This window comes from Corvus moneduloides, chromosome 25, assembly GCF_009650955.1.
Source record: "Corvus moneduloides isolate bCorMon1 chromosome 25, bCorMon1.pri, whole genome shotgun sequence".
NCBI classification, from domain to species: Eukaryota; Metazoa; Chordata; class Aves; order Passeriformes; family Corvidae; genus Corvus; species Corvus moneduloides.
The window spans coordinates 1,613,334-1,628,058 of record NC_045500.1 but is presented as its reverse complement, the minus strand read 5'-3'; the positions used below and the strand labels follow the sequence as shown (position 1 = coordinate 1,628,058).

Genomic DNA, 14,725 nt, shown 5'->3' with positions numbered 1-14,725 from the left:
CGGCCCGGCGGGCACCGGCAGCGGCCCCGGCCCGGGCTGTCTCTGGCACGGGGCCGCGCTGCGCCGCTCGGCCGCCCGCTGGCCCGGGCTGCGCTGCCCCGAGCGGCCCGGCCGGGGCACGGCCCGCGGGCTCGGCCTGCTCCCCGCGCCCCCCGCACCGCCCGCGCCGCGGGCCGAGGCGGAGGACGAGGAGAGAGGTGGGTCCCGGAGGCCGCCGGGGATGTCGGTGTCAGCCCGCGCTCGGAGCCCCGCCGAGCACGGAGCGACCCCCGCGGGGTCCCGAGGGAGGGGCGGCCGCTGCCCCCCGGCGTGCGGTGGAGGGGGTGGAGAGAGAAGGTGATTCTCATTACAAGGCTTTTGGTGTAAACTAAAACACAAGAAGTTCCACCTCAGCGTGAGGAAGAACTTCTTGACATGGAGAGCGGCAGAGCGCTGGGACAGGCTGCCCAGGGCGGTCCTGGATTCTCCCTCTTTAGAGACCTTCCAGACCTACAGGAACACGTTCCTGTGTCCCTGCTCCAGTTGACCCTGCCTTAGCAGGGGGTTTGGACTGGATCATTACCAGAGATCCCTTCCAACCCTAATGATTCTGTGATTCCATTTGTTTTATTTACGGAGTTGCTGCCTTTCCCAGTGCCGCTGGCGGAGCTCTCACTGATGAACAAGTTGATCCACACATCCCTGGTGGAGTCCCAGCAGCACGTAGAGATCCTGCAGCGGGACCCCAGCTCCCCACTCTTTTCCATCAAGACCTTCGAGGAGCTGCCCCTGTGAGTTGCCACAGCCTCCAGCCCCACCAGGCTCCAGTGCTGCCAGCCCCCTTCACATGGGCACTTGGGATGCTTTGTTTCCACAGGAAGAAGGAGCTCTTGCAGGGGGTTTATATGATGGGCTTCAACAGACCATCCAAAATCCAGGAGCAGGCTCTGCCACTCATGCTGGCATACCCGTGAGTAGGCAGAGATCCCCAGCATCTCGGCACTGTGGTGCCAAGCAGGAACGCCCCGACCCCTGCACTCCACTAAGCTGCTTTTACCTTGCAGGCCCCAAAATCTGATTGCCCAGAGCCAGTCAGGGACAGGGAAAACAGCAGCTTTTGTCTTGGCCATGTTGAGCAGAGCCAGTGCCAACGAGAAATACCCACAGGTAACACAGGACAGGGAGAGCTGCTGCAGGAGGGGTTGGCCCAAGCACCCAGGACACTTCTAGGGGCAGAGCTTTGGGCTTTGTCTCCATTCCTGTGTGACTTTACCTGCTGGAGTGGGATGATAAACCACCAGGGCCCATGACAGTGGCAGGTACAACCAAAAGCACGATGCCCACCTCAGGGAGGTGCTTTGACTTGCCAGAGTGGATCAATCCAGGCTATCCTGGAATTGAAGTTTTGAGGAGCAGCTGCAGACACTGCTGGTTTCTGGTGGTCAGGTACTCCTAGTCCCCTCTCTGGGTGCAGAACCAGTTTGTTGGCTGTTTCCAGCCATGTAAGATCTCCTCTTCTATGTATGAGTGGTGTGACTGAACTAGGGCATGGGAACGAGCTGCACCACGCTTCTGAGAGAGGAATTTCCTCCTCAAAAATAGAGGCAGCAGCTTCTTTCTGCCGCTTTGGCTGGAGCTGGGAACACAGCCCAGCTCTTGAACCTCCAGCTGCCCTGTCCCCTGCGCCTCAGTGCTGTGGGATGCTGTTGTGCTGCTCTTGCTGTCCCTGCCCAGCGTGCCCCATCCCTGACCTGACAGCTCCTTTCTGCTCTCCTGCCAGTGCCTCTGCCTGGCTCCCACCTACGAGCTGGCTCTGCAGATCGGGCAGGTGGTCCGGACCATTGGGAAATTCTGCACAGACATCAAGGTGAACTACGCTGTCCGGGGAAACCGAGGTGAGTCCAGCCCAGCACAGCTCCAGAAACGGGGAGGGAGCACAGGGATCCCCTCTTAGAGCCTGGAGCTACCAGCGACCACCCAGACCTCCATGAAGGGCAATGAAGTAATGTCTGTCCCCCTCTCCTGCTGAGGAGGCTTTTCCACCATCACTGGCTGCTTGCAGACTCCCTTTTCCCATGTGGGGCTGGTTCCCACACCCCAAGGCTGTAGGGAAGTGTCATGATGAGCCCTCGAAGGCATCACTGAGCAGCCAGAGTCTGAGCAAGCCAAGGGAAAACTCAGAGCACCAGAGAGCTCCATGTCTGGGGGCAGCCAAATGCCTTTTCCCCCCTTGCAGTTCTGAAGGGCACAGTGCTGGAGGAGCAGATCATCATCGGAACGCCGGGCACCACACTGGACTGGTGCTTCAAACAACGCATCCTGGACCTGACCAAGATCTCCTTGTTCGTGCTTGATGAGGCTGACATCATGATCGACACGCAGGGCCTCTCCTGTCAGAGCATCCGCATCCACAGGTGAGGAATCCTGAGGGCTGGTGTCCTGCTTCCCTGCTTTCTCCTCTCTTCTTCCTAATATCTAAACGTGTTTTCTTTCAGTGTGAAGCCATTCCGCCCTTTTCCTATCACTCCAGAGTCTTGTAAAAAGTCCCTCTCCATCTTTCTTGTCAGTGCTCTTGGCTTCCCTTTCCATTGAAGGCAACACAAAATCAGCTTAAATTAGGGTTAATGGGCAGCAGCTGCTCTCTGGGGCTGACAGAGCTTTTTCCCTGCCCCAGGGCTCTTCCCAAGAGCTGCCAAGTGCTGCTGTTCTCAGCCACTTACAAGGAACCTGTGCGGGCCTTTGCGGAGCGGATCATCCCCGACCCCATCGTGATCAAGCTCCGTGAGGAGGAGCTCACCCTGAGCAACATCAGGCAGTACTTCATGGTGTGCCAGAGCTCAGAAGAGCAGTACAGGGCCCTCTGCAACCTCTACGGCAGCTTCACCATTGGTCAGGTCATGATCTTCTGCCAGGTAAGGCCCCTGTCTGGGAGAGCCCTGCACTGCCCCTCTCCCGTTGGGAATTGCAGGAATGGGTCATTTTACAGTGTGGGCACAGTGGGCTCCTCCCAAGACCCCCAAAACAAAGGAGCAGACCCCAGAGGAGTGTTGAAAACTGCCATGAGCTCCCTCCAAAGGGGCAGGGGACTCTGGAGGGGGAACTGTTGGCCTCAGCCTCTCCCCATGTGTCCAGACCCGGAGGCTTGCAGACTGGCTGTCGGGGAAGATGAGCTGGGATGGGCACCAAGTGGCCATCCTGACGGCCGAGCTGACAGTGGTCCAGCGGGCCAGCGTCATCCAGCGCTTCCGTGAGGGCAAGGAGAAGGTCCTCATTGCCACCAACGTCTGTGCCAGAGGTATCCCGGGAAACCCAGCACCCGCCGATGGCCCAAAATGCGCCAGGCCTGCTGCTCTTCCCTGTGGGCTTGAGCAGCGGATCCTGTGGGACAAGGTGTCCCAAGAGGATCCTTCCCTCCCTTCCAGGGATTGATGTGCAGCAGGTCACCACCGTGGTGAACTTCGGCCTCCCCGTGGATCAGGATGGCGAGCCGGATTTCGAGACCTACCTGCACCGCATCGGGAGGGCCGGACGCTTCGGGCACCGCGGCATCGCCTTCAGCGTGGTGGAGAGAGAGACCGTGGAGCTCGTGCACAAGATAGAGGAGTATTTCCGTGAGTATCCACATGGACCCACCGCTCAGGGAGGCAGGGTTGGGACTGCGATCCCCCTCCAGCTCTTCTTCTATTCACAAATGGACCTTGTCAGGCTGCTCCTCTCCCCAGGGCTCATCTCACTGGGAACAGACGACAGATGCAGCTTTTAGGGTGATTTTTGCTCCCCAGCAGGCACATTTCCCAAGAAACAGCCCTAGAGGTTGTGTGCAGCTTGCAAGGGACATTACCAGTACCCAGGATGTCTCAGCACCTTCTTTTTTCCCTCCTTCAGGCATTTTTTCTGCCTTTCCTTTCAAGCCCTTGTCCCAGGGCACCTGGTGCCCCGGCTCAGCTGAGCCCTGGCTGTCGGAGAGGAGATGGCAGCTGTGGAAATCTTTCCTGAGTGGAAATTGATTGTCACTTGTCAACATCAAGAGGATTTTCATGGGATTTGCCAGCTGCTGTGGCTGCACCAATGGCATTTTGAATCCCAGTGCCTGTTTTCCCTGTGATTTTTAGAGGAAAGAAGGTTATAGAAACCTTCTGATGGGCAGGAAGCCCTTCCTCAGCTCCAGTCTCAGAGCCACTCAACCCTCTTGGTTCTTTTAAATGTCCACCTGTCATTGGAACGTGGGGTGAGCCTGAGGCAAACACCAGGCAGAGAAGACACGGGCCACAAAGTCCGGCAAAGATTGTTGCCCTGCAGTAGAAGAAATGAGCACCTGGAACAACTGGCATGTGGATGAGTCCAACCACAGCCATGGCCAGAAGGAGCCAGTGTGAGGATGAACTTGAGGATACGAACCTTCCCTGTCCTGCGTGGCTCTGGAGGTGGGAGCGGGGAGCGGGAGCACATCCAGAGGCTGAGCTCTGCACGCTGCTGCTGTGGGGCTGCTGCTTGCGCTTGCTGCCGTGCCTTGGCTCTGCCCTGATACAGTTCCCCTCCCGCTTTCTCCCAGTTGATTTCCCCACTGATCCAGTTCCCCCTGCACTTCCTCACAGTTGATTTCCCTGCAGAGGGAAATGCTGCAGCGAGCACTCCGGGAGCTTCCCAGCTGGCGTGGGGCACTCAGGTGGCACAGGGAATGAGCTCTGCGCTCACCTGCCAACAACTGCTCTTTCCTTCCTACAGAGACCACGATCAAGCAGCTGGATCCATATGACATGGACGAGCTGGAGAAGCTTGCAGCTGAGTGAGGAGCAGGGATTCGTTCTTCCAAATCCAAGTTCTAGTTCTAAACAGGAGGAAAAGTTACAGGGGAAGACTTCCCGGTTCTCTTGTATCCTCCTGAAGCTGTTGAGTTTTGTTGTGTTGCCTGAGGAGAGGCTGGAGCGAACCTCGTCTCGCTAGATGGCAGCAGGAATCCACTGCTGCCATCCCAAATCCCAGGGCGAAACCCAAGTGTTCAGAGTCCCGGCAGTGCAGGAGAGAGGTTGGACCCCCGGGGGTCCGAAATCCAAGTGTTTGGGGTCCCATCGGTGGGGGAGAGAGGTTGGACCCCAGGGGCCTGAAATCCAAGTGTTCGGGGTCCCGCAGTGTGAGGACAGAAGTTGGACTCCAGGGACAGGGCTGTGTTTGTGCCTTTGTTAATCTTTAATAAATGGAATTGTTTGTAATCACCAGGGTGTCTCCTTCTTTACCAAATCATCTGAAGTGTATCAACATTGCAGGAGGGCTTTGATTAGGTCAGTGTTGGCAATGGTGTCACTTGCCGGCTTGGCTACTGCCCCCTGCTCTCCTCATCCAAATTTCTTCCCAAACCTGACCTGAACGGGCTCAAAAAGTGACCAAAACGTGATGAGAGCACAGCCAGAGGTGGCAGTGGGAGCAGGACCTGGTGGTAGCAGGAGAGGGCCTGGTCCTGGCTCTGCAGCTCCTTCCTGCCAGCTTTAACCCTTTGGGGCATTTCAAGCCCCAAAACCTCTTTGTGGGGATCTCACATTTGATATTAACACTGTGATTTTGGTAACAAGCAATGAATTCTACTTAAAGGATCAGTGAGGGAGATGGGAGATGGCAGGTAGTTTTCCAGCCTTTGCTGAGTGTTCTCTGATCCCCCTCACCACGTGCACCCCCAAATCCCCCCTGGCTCGCTCCAGCCCCCTGGCATTGCGTTACGGCACAGCCGCCCCTATGAATGTTTGATGGTCTGGGGCGTGGCAGACAGTGGGAGATGAAATATCAAACCTCACTCCTTGCCTGGCTTCCCCAGCTCCAAACCCCCTAGCTTTGATCACAGGGGAGTGCCAGTGTTATTTTCCCCTCCTTTAGCCAAAATAATTGTGCTTGGAGGAGAGAACACTCAGGAATTAAATTCCCACGTGGGGGGAATGCGAGGATGCTGCCATTCCCACAGCAAGTGCACCCCTCCTCAGCCCTGAGATTGCAGGGGCCCAGCGGCAGCGGCATCGGGTTCCCCCTGTGCTGTCAGGTTGATAAAAAATTAACAGTTAATCAGGGCCAGGCTTAATTACCTGTGGGTAACCGGAGAGGAGGTCGTGCCAGAGAGCGCAGCCCTGCTTCAGTGTGCTGGCGCTGGCCATGGCGCCATGGAGCGTGGCCGGGCAGCGCCGCCGCCTTGGAGGGGGCCCTGGATCCTGTGCCTGCTGCCGGCGCTGGCGGGGGGTGAGCACCGACCCTTCCCCGCGTGTCCCGGGTGCGGGGCGAGCACCGACCCTTCCCCGCGTGTCCCGGGTGCGGGGTGTGAGCACCGACCCTTCCCCGCGTGTCCCGGGTGCGGGGCGAGCACCGACCCTTCCCCGCGTGTCCCGGGTGCGGGGTGTGAGCACCGACCCTTCCCCGCGTGTCCCGGGCGGGGGGCGAGCACCGACCCTTCCCCGCGTGTCCCGGGTGGGGTGTGAGCACCGACCCTTCCCCGCGTGTCCCGGGTGGGGGGTGAGCACCGACCCTTCCCCGCGTGTCCCGGGTGCGGGGTGTGAGCACCGACCCTTCCCCGCGTGTCCTGGGTGCGGGGCGAGCACCGACCCTTCCCCGCGTGTGCCGGGTGCGGGGCGAGCACCGACCCTTCCCCGCGTGTCCCGGGCGGGGGGCGAGCACCGACCCTTCCCCGCGTGTCCCGGGTGCGGGGTGTGAGCACCGACCCTTCCCCGCGTGTCCCGGGCGGGGGGCGAGCACCGACCCTTCCCCGCGTGTCCCGGGTGCGGGGTGTGAGCACCGACCCTTCCCCGCGTGTGCCGGGTGCGGGGGGTGAGCACCGACCCTTCCCCGCGTGTCCCGGGTGGGGTGTGAGCACCGACCCTTCCCCGCGTGTCCCGGGTGCGGGGCGAGCACCGACCCTTCCCCGCGTGTCCCGGGTGCGGGGTGTGAGCACCGACCCTTCCCCGCGTGTCCCGGGTGCGGGCAGGGTGTGAGCACCGACCCTTCCCCGCGTGTCCCGGGTGGGGTGTGAGCACCGACCCTTCCCCGCGTGTCCCGGGTGCGGGGCGAGCACCGACCCTTCCCCGCGTGTCCCGGGCGGGGGGTGAGCACCGACCCTTCCCCGCGTGTCCCGGGTGCGGGGTGTGAGCACCGACCCTTCCCCGCGTGTCCCGGGTGCGGGCAGGGTGTGAGCACCGACCCTTCCCCGCGTGTCCCGGGTGCGGGGTGTGAGCACCGACCCTTCCCCGCGTGTCCCGGGTGCGGGGGGTGAGCACCGACCCTTCCCCGCGTGTCCCGGGTGCGGGGCGAGCACCGACCCTTCCCCGCGTGTCCCGGGCGGGGGGTGAGCACCGACCCTTCCCCGCGTGTCCCGGGTGCGGGGTGTGAGCACCGACCCTTCCCCGCGTGTCCCGGGTGCGGGCAGGGTGTGAGCACCGACCCTTCCCCGCGTGTCCCGGGCGGGGGCCGAGCCGAGGCCTGACCCGCGCTGCCCGGGGCAGGGCAGCCGCTGGCGGCCGGCGAGGCGGCCTACGAGGAGTGGCGGGCGACGGGCGTGCGAGGCCGGGCGGTGGAGCTGAGCTGTGGGCCGGCGGCCGCAGCCCCGCCGGCCGTGGTCTTCTGGAGCTTCACGCCGCGGGGAGAGGGGCTCCCACGGGCTGTGGCCGTGGGCTCGGGCAGGGAGGTGGCCGTGGCCCCCGGCACGGGGATGCTGGGCCGGGTGACGCTGCGCAACGGGACGCTGGAGCTGCGGGAGCTGCGCGTGGCCGCCCAGGGCCGCTTCCTCTGCCAGGGGCTCTTCCCGGAGCGGGGCCGGCTCCGTGTGGGCTATGCCGCCGTCCTCCTGCGGGTCCTGGGTAAGTCCCTGGCTGTGGCCAACCTGAGGGAGGGCCCTGCTGGCCAGCCGCAGCCAGCATCACACTGCCCTAGATCGCGGTCAGGCCCAGCCCCTTGCCCAGGAGCCAGCAGAGTCGTCCACTTGCCAACAAAACACCCCCCTAGTCAACAAAGGGCTCCACAAGTCAATAAAGCGTAGCACGAGCCAGCGTAGTGCCCCACTAGCCAATGCAGAGTCCCACTAGCCAACATGGTGATTCACTAGCAACTGCAGCACGCCATTCACCAGCAGAGCACCCCACTAGTTAGCAGAGTACCCTACTTGCCAATGTAGTCTGCCACTAGCCAGGAAAGTATCCTACTAGCCAGCATAGCACACTGCTAGCCAATATGGCATCCTACCAGACAAGACAGCTCAATACCAGCCAACATAGCACTCATCAGCCAACCCAGAGCCCCACTAGCCAGCACAGCATGCCATTAGCCAGCAAACCTCCCTTGCCTCCAACTAGTGTAGCCCCTTACTAGCCAACATAGCAACCCACCAGCCACCAACCCACCAGCCACCCTCATTTCCTTGCCCTGGCCACCCAAGCATCCCACCACCCCAAACTGGTCCCAGTAGCTACCCCAGCATGGGTAATGCCCACAGCCTGTAGGTGTCCTCACTAACCATTCTACCGGCTGCTATAGCATCTCACTAGCCAAACAATCCATCTGTGGGAGATGGGCGGGCCCTGGGGCGTTCTGATGTCTGTGGGGGCCGCTCACACTCGGTGCCCCCAGTGCCCGTCTCCAAGCCCTTCGTGCGGCCGACGGCGGCGGCGGCAGCGGAGGGGGCAGCGGTGGCCCTGACGTGCACTGTGCGGGAGGGGACGGAGCCGCTGAGCTTCTCCTGGCAGCACCAGGAGCCCCGGGGGGGTCCCTCAGTGACCCCTGCGGGGCTGGGGGGCTCCAGGGCAGAACTGCAGCTGACACCTGCCAACCGCAGCCACACGGGCTGGTACGTCTGCACCGTGAGCAACGAGGTCAACAACCACACCAGCGACCCCGTCTACCTGGACATCGTCTGTGAGTGCCCAGGGTGCCACCAGCTAGCGGGGCATCTTCGGGGCTGGTGACATCCATGGCATGTCTGTGGCCGCCACAATGTCTCCATGGTTTGTCCATGGCCACTAAGCACCCTGCCACCATGGTATGTCCATAGCTATCATGGAACATCCATGGACATCATGTATCCTGCCACCGTGATGCCTCCATGGCCACCACTATGTCTCTATGGCCACCATGGTATGGCTTGTTGTTGCTTTGATGTGTTCATGGCCATCATACACCCCACCAGCATAATGCCTCTCTGGCCACCATGGCCACTGTGTGTGCTGTCACCACGATGCATCCGTGGCCACTGCGCATCATGGTGTGCTCGCAGCCCCCATGGTGCACCCTTTCTAAGGGGGCTTTGCTGCCCTGCTTGCCATCAGTGGGAGGAAGCCCCAGGGAGGGCTGTGTCCCCTTTGTGGGGATGTCCCTGTCTGAAGGGCCCCGTGTCCCCACAGATGGCCCCGATGAGCCGGCCATCCGTGTGGAGCCCTTCTCCCCCGAACAGGGGGGCTTCTCAGCGGGCGAGCGGGAGGACGTGGTGCTGAGCTGCCTGGCCCCCTCCAACCCCCCCAGCCGCTACGTCTGGCTGCACAACGGTTCCCAGGTGCACATCGGCCAGACCTACGTCATCACTGCCATCGCCCGCGCCCAGGCGGGCACGTACACCTGCCTGGCCGAGAACAGCCACCTCCAGACCCGCACCCAGGCCACCATCGTCCTCACTGTCTACTGTAAGTAACCCCCTGCGCGGGGCCGGTAGGTCCCCACGGGGTGAGATGGACCAGCGCAGCTCCCTGGTGAGGATGTGGGTGTGAGGGGCAGTTTGAGGTGGGGCTGGCAGGAAACCCACACTCTCCCCCAGTGCCGATGGTCTCCTGCAGATCCACCAGCCGGGAGCCCCAGCTGCTCTGCCCTGGCCTCCGGTGACCAGCAGGACGTGGCCCTGCGGTGCCGCTGGCTGGGGGGCTTCCCCCTGGCCCGGCTGCGCTGGGTGGGCCCTCGGGAGGAGGAGGAGGAGGAAGAGGGGTTGATGGGGACCAGTTTTTCCATGGCCACCAGGATCCAGTCAGGGGCAGCCACCAGGAACGGCAGCTCCTTCTCCTGCCTGGCCTCCCACCCCGCACTGCCACAGGGGGCTGCGTGTGGGACCACCCTGTGTGAGTGACAATGGGCCCATCTGTCCCCCAACCCCTTTCTGACCCCCTGGTGCCACAGCACAGCTGCAATGACCCGGTGCCATGGCCACACCACGGGGTGGGCACTCCCGGGTGCTGCTCCCTTTCCTGGGACCTGCAGCATCTCCAGCTCGCTCTAAAACGGGGGACGCTGTGGCACAGCCAGGATTGCCAAACCCTCCACGCCCTGGGAGGGGGGTGTCTCCTTTCCGGGGGTGCTTTGGCGCAGCGTGGCAGTGTCCCCCACCCTGACGCCGCTCCATCCCGCAGGGGTCCCGTCTGGCAGCCCCACCTGCGCGGCAGCGGCCACCAAGGGTGACGAGTACGTGATGCTGCGGTGCCGCTGGGAGGGGGGCACGCCACTCGTCACCCTGCGCTGGCGGGACACTGCGGGCCGGGCCTTGGGCGACCCCGCACCCTCCACCGCCGTGCTGGTGCTGAGCACCGACGGCAGCCTGGGGGGCCGGGAGTTCGTCTGCGTGGCCGCCCACCCGCTGCGGGCCGCTGCCGCCGAGTGCCGCCTGCGGCTGGGTAAGCTGGACCCGTCCCCAGAGCCCCCGCCGCGGTGGGGTGGCACGTCCCTACAGGTACTGTCCCCCCTTGTCGCCGAGTAGAGGTCCCCGAGCTGGAGGCGGAGAGCGAGGTGGCGGTGCTGGAGGGCGGCGAGGCACAGCTCTCGTGCCGGCAGCTTGGCAGCAATGCCGATCTCGGTGCCACCGTGGCTTGGTACGACCCCAAGGAGCGGGAGGTGACACCGGGGCTGGCCAAGTACCGGCTGGAGCAGGGAGAAGCGTGGCTCAACCTCACCGTCCGGGATGCTGAGTGGCCGGGGGACAGTGGGATCTACCGCTGCACCGCCACCAATGCCGTGGGCACTGCCAGCCTCCCCGTCCGCCTCCGCGTGGACCGTGAGTCCTGGGAGGGGCAAGGCTGGGCTGGGAACATCAAGGGTGGGCTGGGGGCATCAAGCCCCTCCTGCCGGGTGCCATCTCGCCGCAGGGTACCCGGCCCCTCCCAACGTCACCATCAGTAAGCTGCGCTACACGCGGGCCCGCACCGAGGTGCGGCTGGAGTGGCGGACGCAGGGCGCCGGCAACCTAACCGGCTTCGTGGTGCAGCGGCGCCAGACCAAGAAGCCCCTCCGGGAGACAGTGAGCCCCTGGGAAACAGCCGCCGGCGACATCGAGCCGCACTCCCGCGACCGGCGCCTGGGGGGGCTGGACCCCGCGGTGCTCTATGCTTTCCGCGTCCTGGCCGTCAACCACCGCACGGCCGGGCACCCCTCCGAGGTGCAGACGCCAGGTGAAGTGGGCAGGGGCTGCTGCTCCGTGGGGGCAGAGCAAGGGTTGAGTGGAGAAGGGCAGCGTTTCCGTCCTGGTGGAGCTGAGGAGCCGAGTGTGAGCAGCCGTCAGCAGGTTTCAGGCACAGGCTCGCACCTTCCCTGGCCTTTCTGGGCTCTGCCCGTCCCTGCTGCCTGCCATATTCCCTCTGCTCTCTTCCAGCCGAGCCTCCCTTCGAGGCCTACCCGGCGGTGACTGGGGCGGCGGTGGCAGGGATGCTGGTGGCCACCGCAGCATCACTCCTGGCCGTGCACTGCATCGCCCGCCACCGGGAGACCCTCCCGCGTGAGTGCCGGGGCCGGGGGGGCTCATCGGGGGCCACAGCTCGTCCCCTGACACCCGCACCTCACACCCATCTGTCTCCCCAGGGCTTCACGACCTGCTCTTCCGCACGTGAGTGCCCAAATCCCTCTGCCCCGCTGCTCCCGTGCCCGGGCACCAGCGAGACCCCGCGCGTGTCCCCAGGGCTGGTCCTGGCGCCCAGGAGCCTGTGGGCACGGCGGAGGATGCTGAAGCAGCCGCAGCCGGGGAGGAGGAAGCAGTGCCAGCACAGGGAGACTCGTCTGCCCCCAGCACGGCAGCAGGGACCGAAGCAGCACCAGCACAGGGAGAGCCCTCTGCCCGCAGCACGGCAGCAGGTACCGCACCCTGGGGCGAGCTGAGGGCTGAGCCACCTGCCCTGCTGAGCCAACACCGACCTGGTGGCACCTGGGCTCCCCCATCCCTTGCAGAGCCGCTCTCGGCAGCACCGAGCACCACTGATGACCCACCAGTTAATGTCACCATCACCGTGACAGCGACACCGTGACCGCTCCGGCTTTTCCTCTTTTATTTCCCTTTCCTCCTCTCCTCCACACCACGGGACGGCAGCACCCACCTGTGCCGCGGCAGGCTGGGAGGCAGCTGGCTCCAAATGTGGCACCCGGAGAAAGCCCCTCCAGCTCAGCCTCAGGCCTGCAGTTACTGCTGGAGCTAAAATAAATATTTAGGCTACAATAAATAGTTTCTCACCGATGGCAGAAAAAAAGCCCGAGGGCCAAAGCACCGCTCTCAGCCCCAGGGCTGGCATCAACTGGGGATGCTGCTTTGGGACTGTGCTGTGTTTTCTGTGGTGCAAAAACAGCCACAAAGCTTTTTGTGGGAAGGGGCCTCATCTTCACCCCAAACTCCCCACTTTCAGGCCAAACCGCAGGTGGTTACAAATAGTGATGGGAGATGGTTTTTCCCTGCGTTGGTGCAAACACGAAGGGAAGCAGGGTCCAAGGAAAGTGTCATGCAGCTCCCAGCTTTCCTGAGTCCTCATCTTCTGGTGTGTGTGGAAACAAGGGCACCTTGAGCCATTTCCTCCTGTATTTGGTTAATAATAACCCATTGGGAAGAATCAAGTGACATGAGCCAATCTTGATCAGTGCCCAGAGTATGAATCCCCACACCAGCCACAAAGCAGCATCGATCCCTTTATCGAACCACCCCCAGAAATACAAACCCTACCCAAAGCCCCTGCAAAACCATCATTTCCAAACACATAACATTCCAAAGGGATATTACAGCTTCTCTGGAAAACAGAGCATCTTTATCTGACACACCCACAGTACAGGGGAGATTTAAGCAAGGTTGTTTAAAACCATGGTTAAATTTCAGTGCTTGGGGAAAATGAAGCAGCCAGAGGTAAATTGCAACCACTCGCCTGCCAATCTCTGTTGGAAAAGGGGAAAGCCTTGCAGCAGGTCCTGCGAAGGGAAAATTCAGGCTGTGAGGACGAGATAAGCAAAAAGGGAGGAGGGAGATCTGTGGTGGTTCCAGGGTACATGGCAGCCAAAGCCCACGGGTGTGTAGAGAACTTTGGAATAAGGCAGCTCTAGCTGGGAGGATGCACAACCCTAAAGAAAAAAAAGGCAAAACAATAAATACAACCACAAATAATGCGACAGAAGAGAAGGCTTTGGGGAGAGCTCACTGTAAGCACTGGTTTGGTTTATTTACTGGGATTAAATTTGGAAAGAAAAAATTGAAACACCCACCCAAGCCCTGCAGTTAAGGTTGCAGCACCTCCATCATGCTGTGTCTGGGACAGGCGGGTTCCTGACAGCTGTGCCCAGGGCTGGTGGGAGCTGCTTCGCCATGACTGGTTTCATTTCAGAGCTATCCAAGCTGTTAGTAATCCCTCAAACCAAGAGCTGAACTGGATTTTGTCTTCTGTGAGTGGGAAAGAGAGACAGGCTGGATTTCCACCTGTACTTCTGCAGATCTAAGGGTTATTGAGCACCTAAAGACACAGTCACTGACTCAAGTTCTGCTTCAAGCTGCACAGGAGAGACTCAACCGAGGCTCATTTTTCTTATTGATCTTCTTATTTCCTCATTGGGATCTTCCCAGGGAAACCAAAAGAGGCCAGGAGGTGTTCATGGAAAGGAGGGTTGAAGTACCATGTCACTGAGCTGCCAGGGAGGTGGCAGCTGTTGGTCATTTCAGACCTGCTTAAATCCCTCTCTTGGGCTCCTTGGAAGCGCCTGTCCCACTGGTAAATTGCCACAGAAACCCACTCCACATTTCCCATCCTCATTCTTTATATTATTACAATTCTTTTTTTATACACATAACCAGGCTAGTTTTGTGGTGTGTGGGGGAAGAAAAAAAAAAACCCAACAAAAAAGGGATTTCAAGGCATAAATAATATAAAAAGGCAACCATTTTGAAACCAAGATACATTCATATGACACTACTACAAAAAATAAATAGTGACTCTCTCTGTTATAATTAACATCCCCCCGTGACTCCCTTTCAGCGATGCTGCGGTGCAGTTCCTGGCGTTAAGTGGGGACAACGGTCGCTTCCTCAGGTTTCCCGCAGCTGGAGCTGACAAAGGTCCCCAGAACCATTTAGGGTGACTCCGGATGAACTCCATCCTGGTTTTTCCTTACAGTCCTTGGAAACAGGCTGAAGAATGAGGGGACTCCAACTCAAAATGTGGTTCGATGTTTCCGAGTGCACGCAGCTGCCGCCTGCAAAGCAAGAGCAGGGCGGGTGGTTGTGTCGGGTTTTTCAGGAGATTTTCTGTCAGCTTAACAGACCCACATACCCCAAAAACTCTTAATTCCAGTGGGTGATGCTCTTCGGGCTCAGGCTCATTCCCACCATGCCAGGGAAAAGCACAGGGCTCTATCCCAGCACAGCCCCCGTATCGAACAGCTCACACCGAGGAGCTCAGCCCAGCTCCCTCCCCGAGCCTGTTCCTGCCTCCAGGATGGCTCTGGAATGCCTGTGTGTCAATGGGCGTGCCCTGAGTGCAGCATCCATCAGTCACAGCCTCCTTATGTGCTCCAT

General features: G+C 60.9%; 3 protein-coding genes across 6 annotated transcripts in view; 2 read left to right on the top strand and 1 right to left on the bottom strand.

Moving 5' to 3' along the window:
* Positions 1–117: 117 nt before the first annotated feature.
* Positions 118–5,193, top strand: DDX25 (DEAD-box helicase 25). Of its 3 annotated transcripts, XR_004244432.1 has the most exons (11): positions 118–197; positions 635–770; positions 857–949; positions 1,044–1,146; positions 1,760–1,874; positions 2,216–2,393; positions 2,654–2,891; positions 3,112–3,274; positions 3,402–3,590; positions 3,865–4,403; positions 4,705–5,193. XR_004244432.1 is itself a non-coding variant. In XM_032133703.1 (10 exons), exons 2-10 carry the CDS (start codon positions 658–660, stop codon positions 4,767–4,769), a joined length of 1,257 nt encoding a protein of 418 aa, XP_031989594.1. In that variant the 5' UTR covers positions 118–197; positions 635–657; the 3' UTR covers positions 4,770–5,193. The 3 variants fall into 3 exon arrangements, 1 of the variants encoding a protein (XP_031989594.1); XM_032133703.1 differs by lacking the exon at positions 3,865–4,403; XR_004244433.1 differs by lacking the exon at positions 118–197 and having other exon boundaries at positions 221–770.
* A 483-nt stretch (positions 5,194–5,676) lies between these two features.
* On the top strand, positions 5,677–14,042 carry VSIG10L2 (V-set and immunoglobulin domain containing 10 like 2). The gene is made up of 12 exons (XM_032133702.1): positions 5,677–6,198; positions 7,452–7,805; positions 8,572–8,856; positions 9,342–9,617; positions 9,768–10,043; positions 10,332–10,592; positions 10,676–10,969; positions 11,061–11,363; positions 11,564–11,686; positions 11,770–11,794; positions 11,867–12,039; positions 12,133–14,042. Exons 1-12 carry the CDS (start codon positions 6,123–6,125, stop codon positions 12,207–12,209), a joined length of 2,523 nt encoding a protein of 840 aa, XP_031989593.1. The 5' UTR covers positions 5,677–6,122; the 3' UTR covers positions 12,210–14,042.
* CDON (cell adhesion associated, oncogene regulated) overlaps positions 13,951–14,725 on the bottom strand; it is a 53,501-nt gene continuing 52,726 nt past the window's right edge. For both annotated transcript variants that reach the window (XM_032133701.1, XM_032133700.1), the window contains exon 20: positions 13,951–14,403. In XM_032133701.1, the coding sequence (XP_031989592.1) occupies positions 14,237–14,403 (167 nt within the window). In that variant the 3' untranslated portion in view covers positions 13,951–14,236. The remainder of the gene's footprint in view (positions 14,404–14,725) is intronic.

Coding starts and splice junctions, on each gene's coding strand:
- DDX25 (XM_032133703.1), top strand. CDS start 658: ATGAACAAGTTGATCCACACATCCCTGGTGGAGTCCCAGCAGCACGTA. Junction 950..1,043: donor CCACTCATGCTGGCATACCC/GTGAGTAGGCAG, acceptor TTTACCTTGCAG/GCCCCAAAATCTGATTGCCC. Junction 1,147..1,759: donor CCAACGAGAAATACCCACAG/GTAACACAGGAC, acceptor CTCTCCTGCCAG/TGCCTCTGCCTGGCTCCCAC.
- VSIG10L2 (XM_032133702.1), top strand. CDS start 6,123: ATGGAGCGTGGCCGGGCAGCGCCGCCGCCTTGGAGGGGGCCCTGGATC. Junction 8,857..9,341: donor CGTCTACCTGGACATCGTCT/GTGAGTGCCCAG, acceptor GTGTCCCCACAG/ATGGCCCCGATGAGCCGGCC. Junction 11,795..11,866: donor CACGACCTGCTCTTCCGCAC/GTGAGTGCCCAA, acceptor GCGTGTCCCCAG/GGCTGGTCCTGGCGCCCAGG.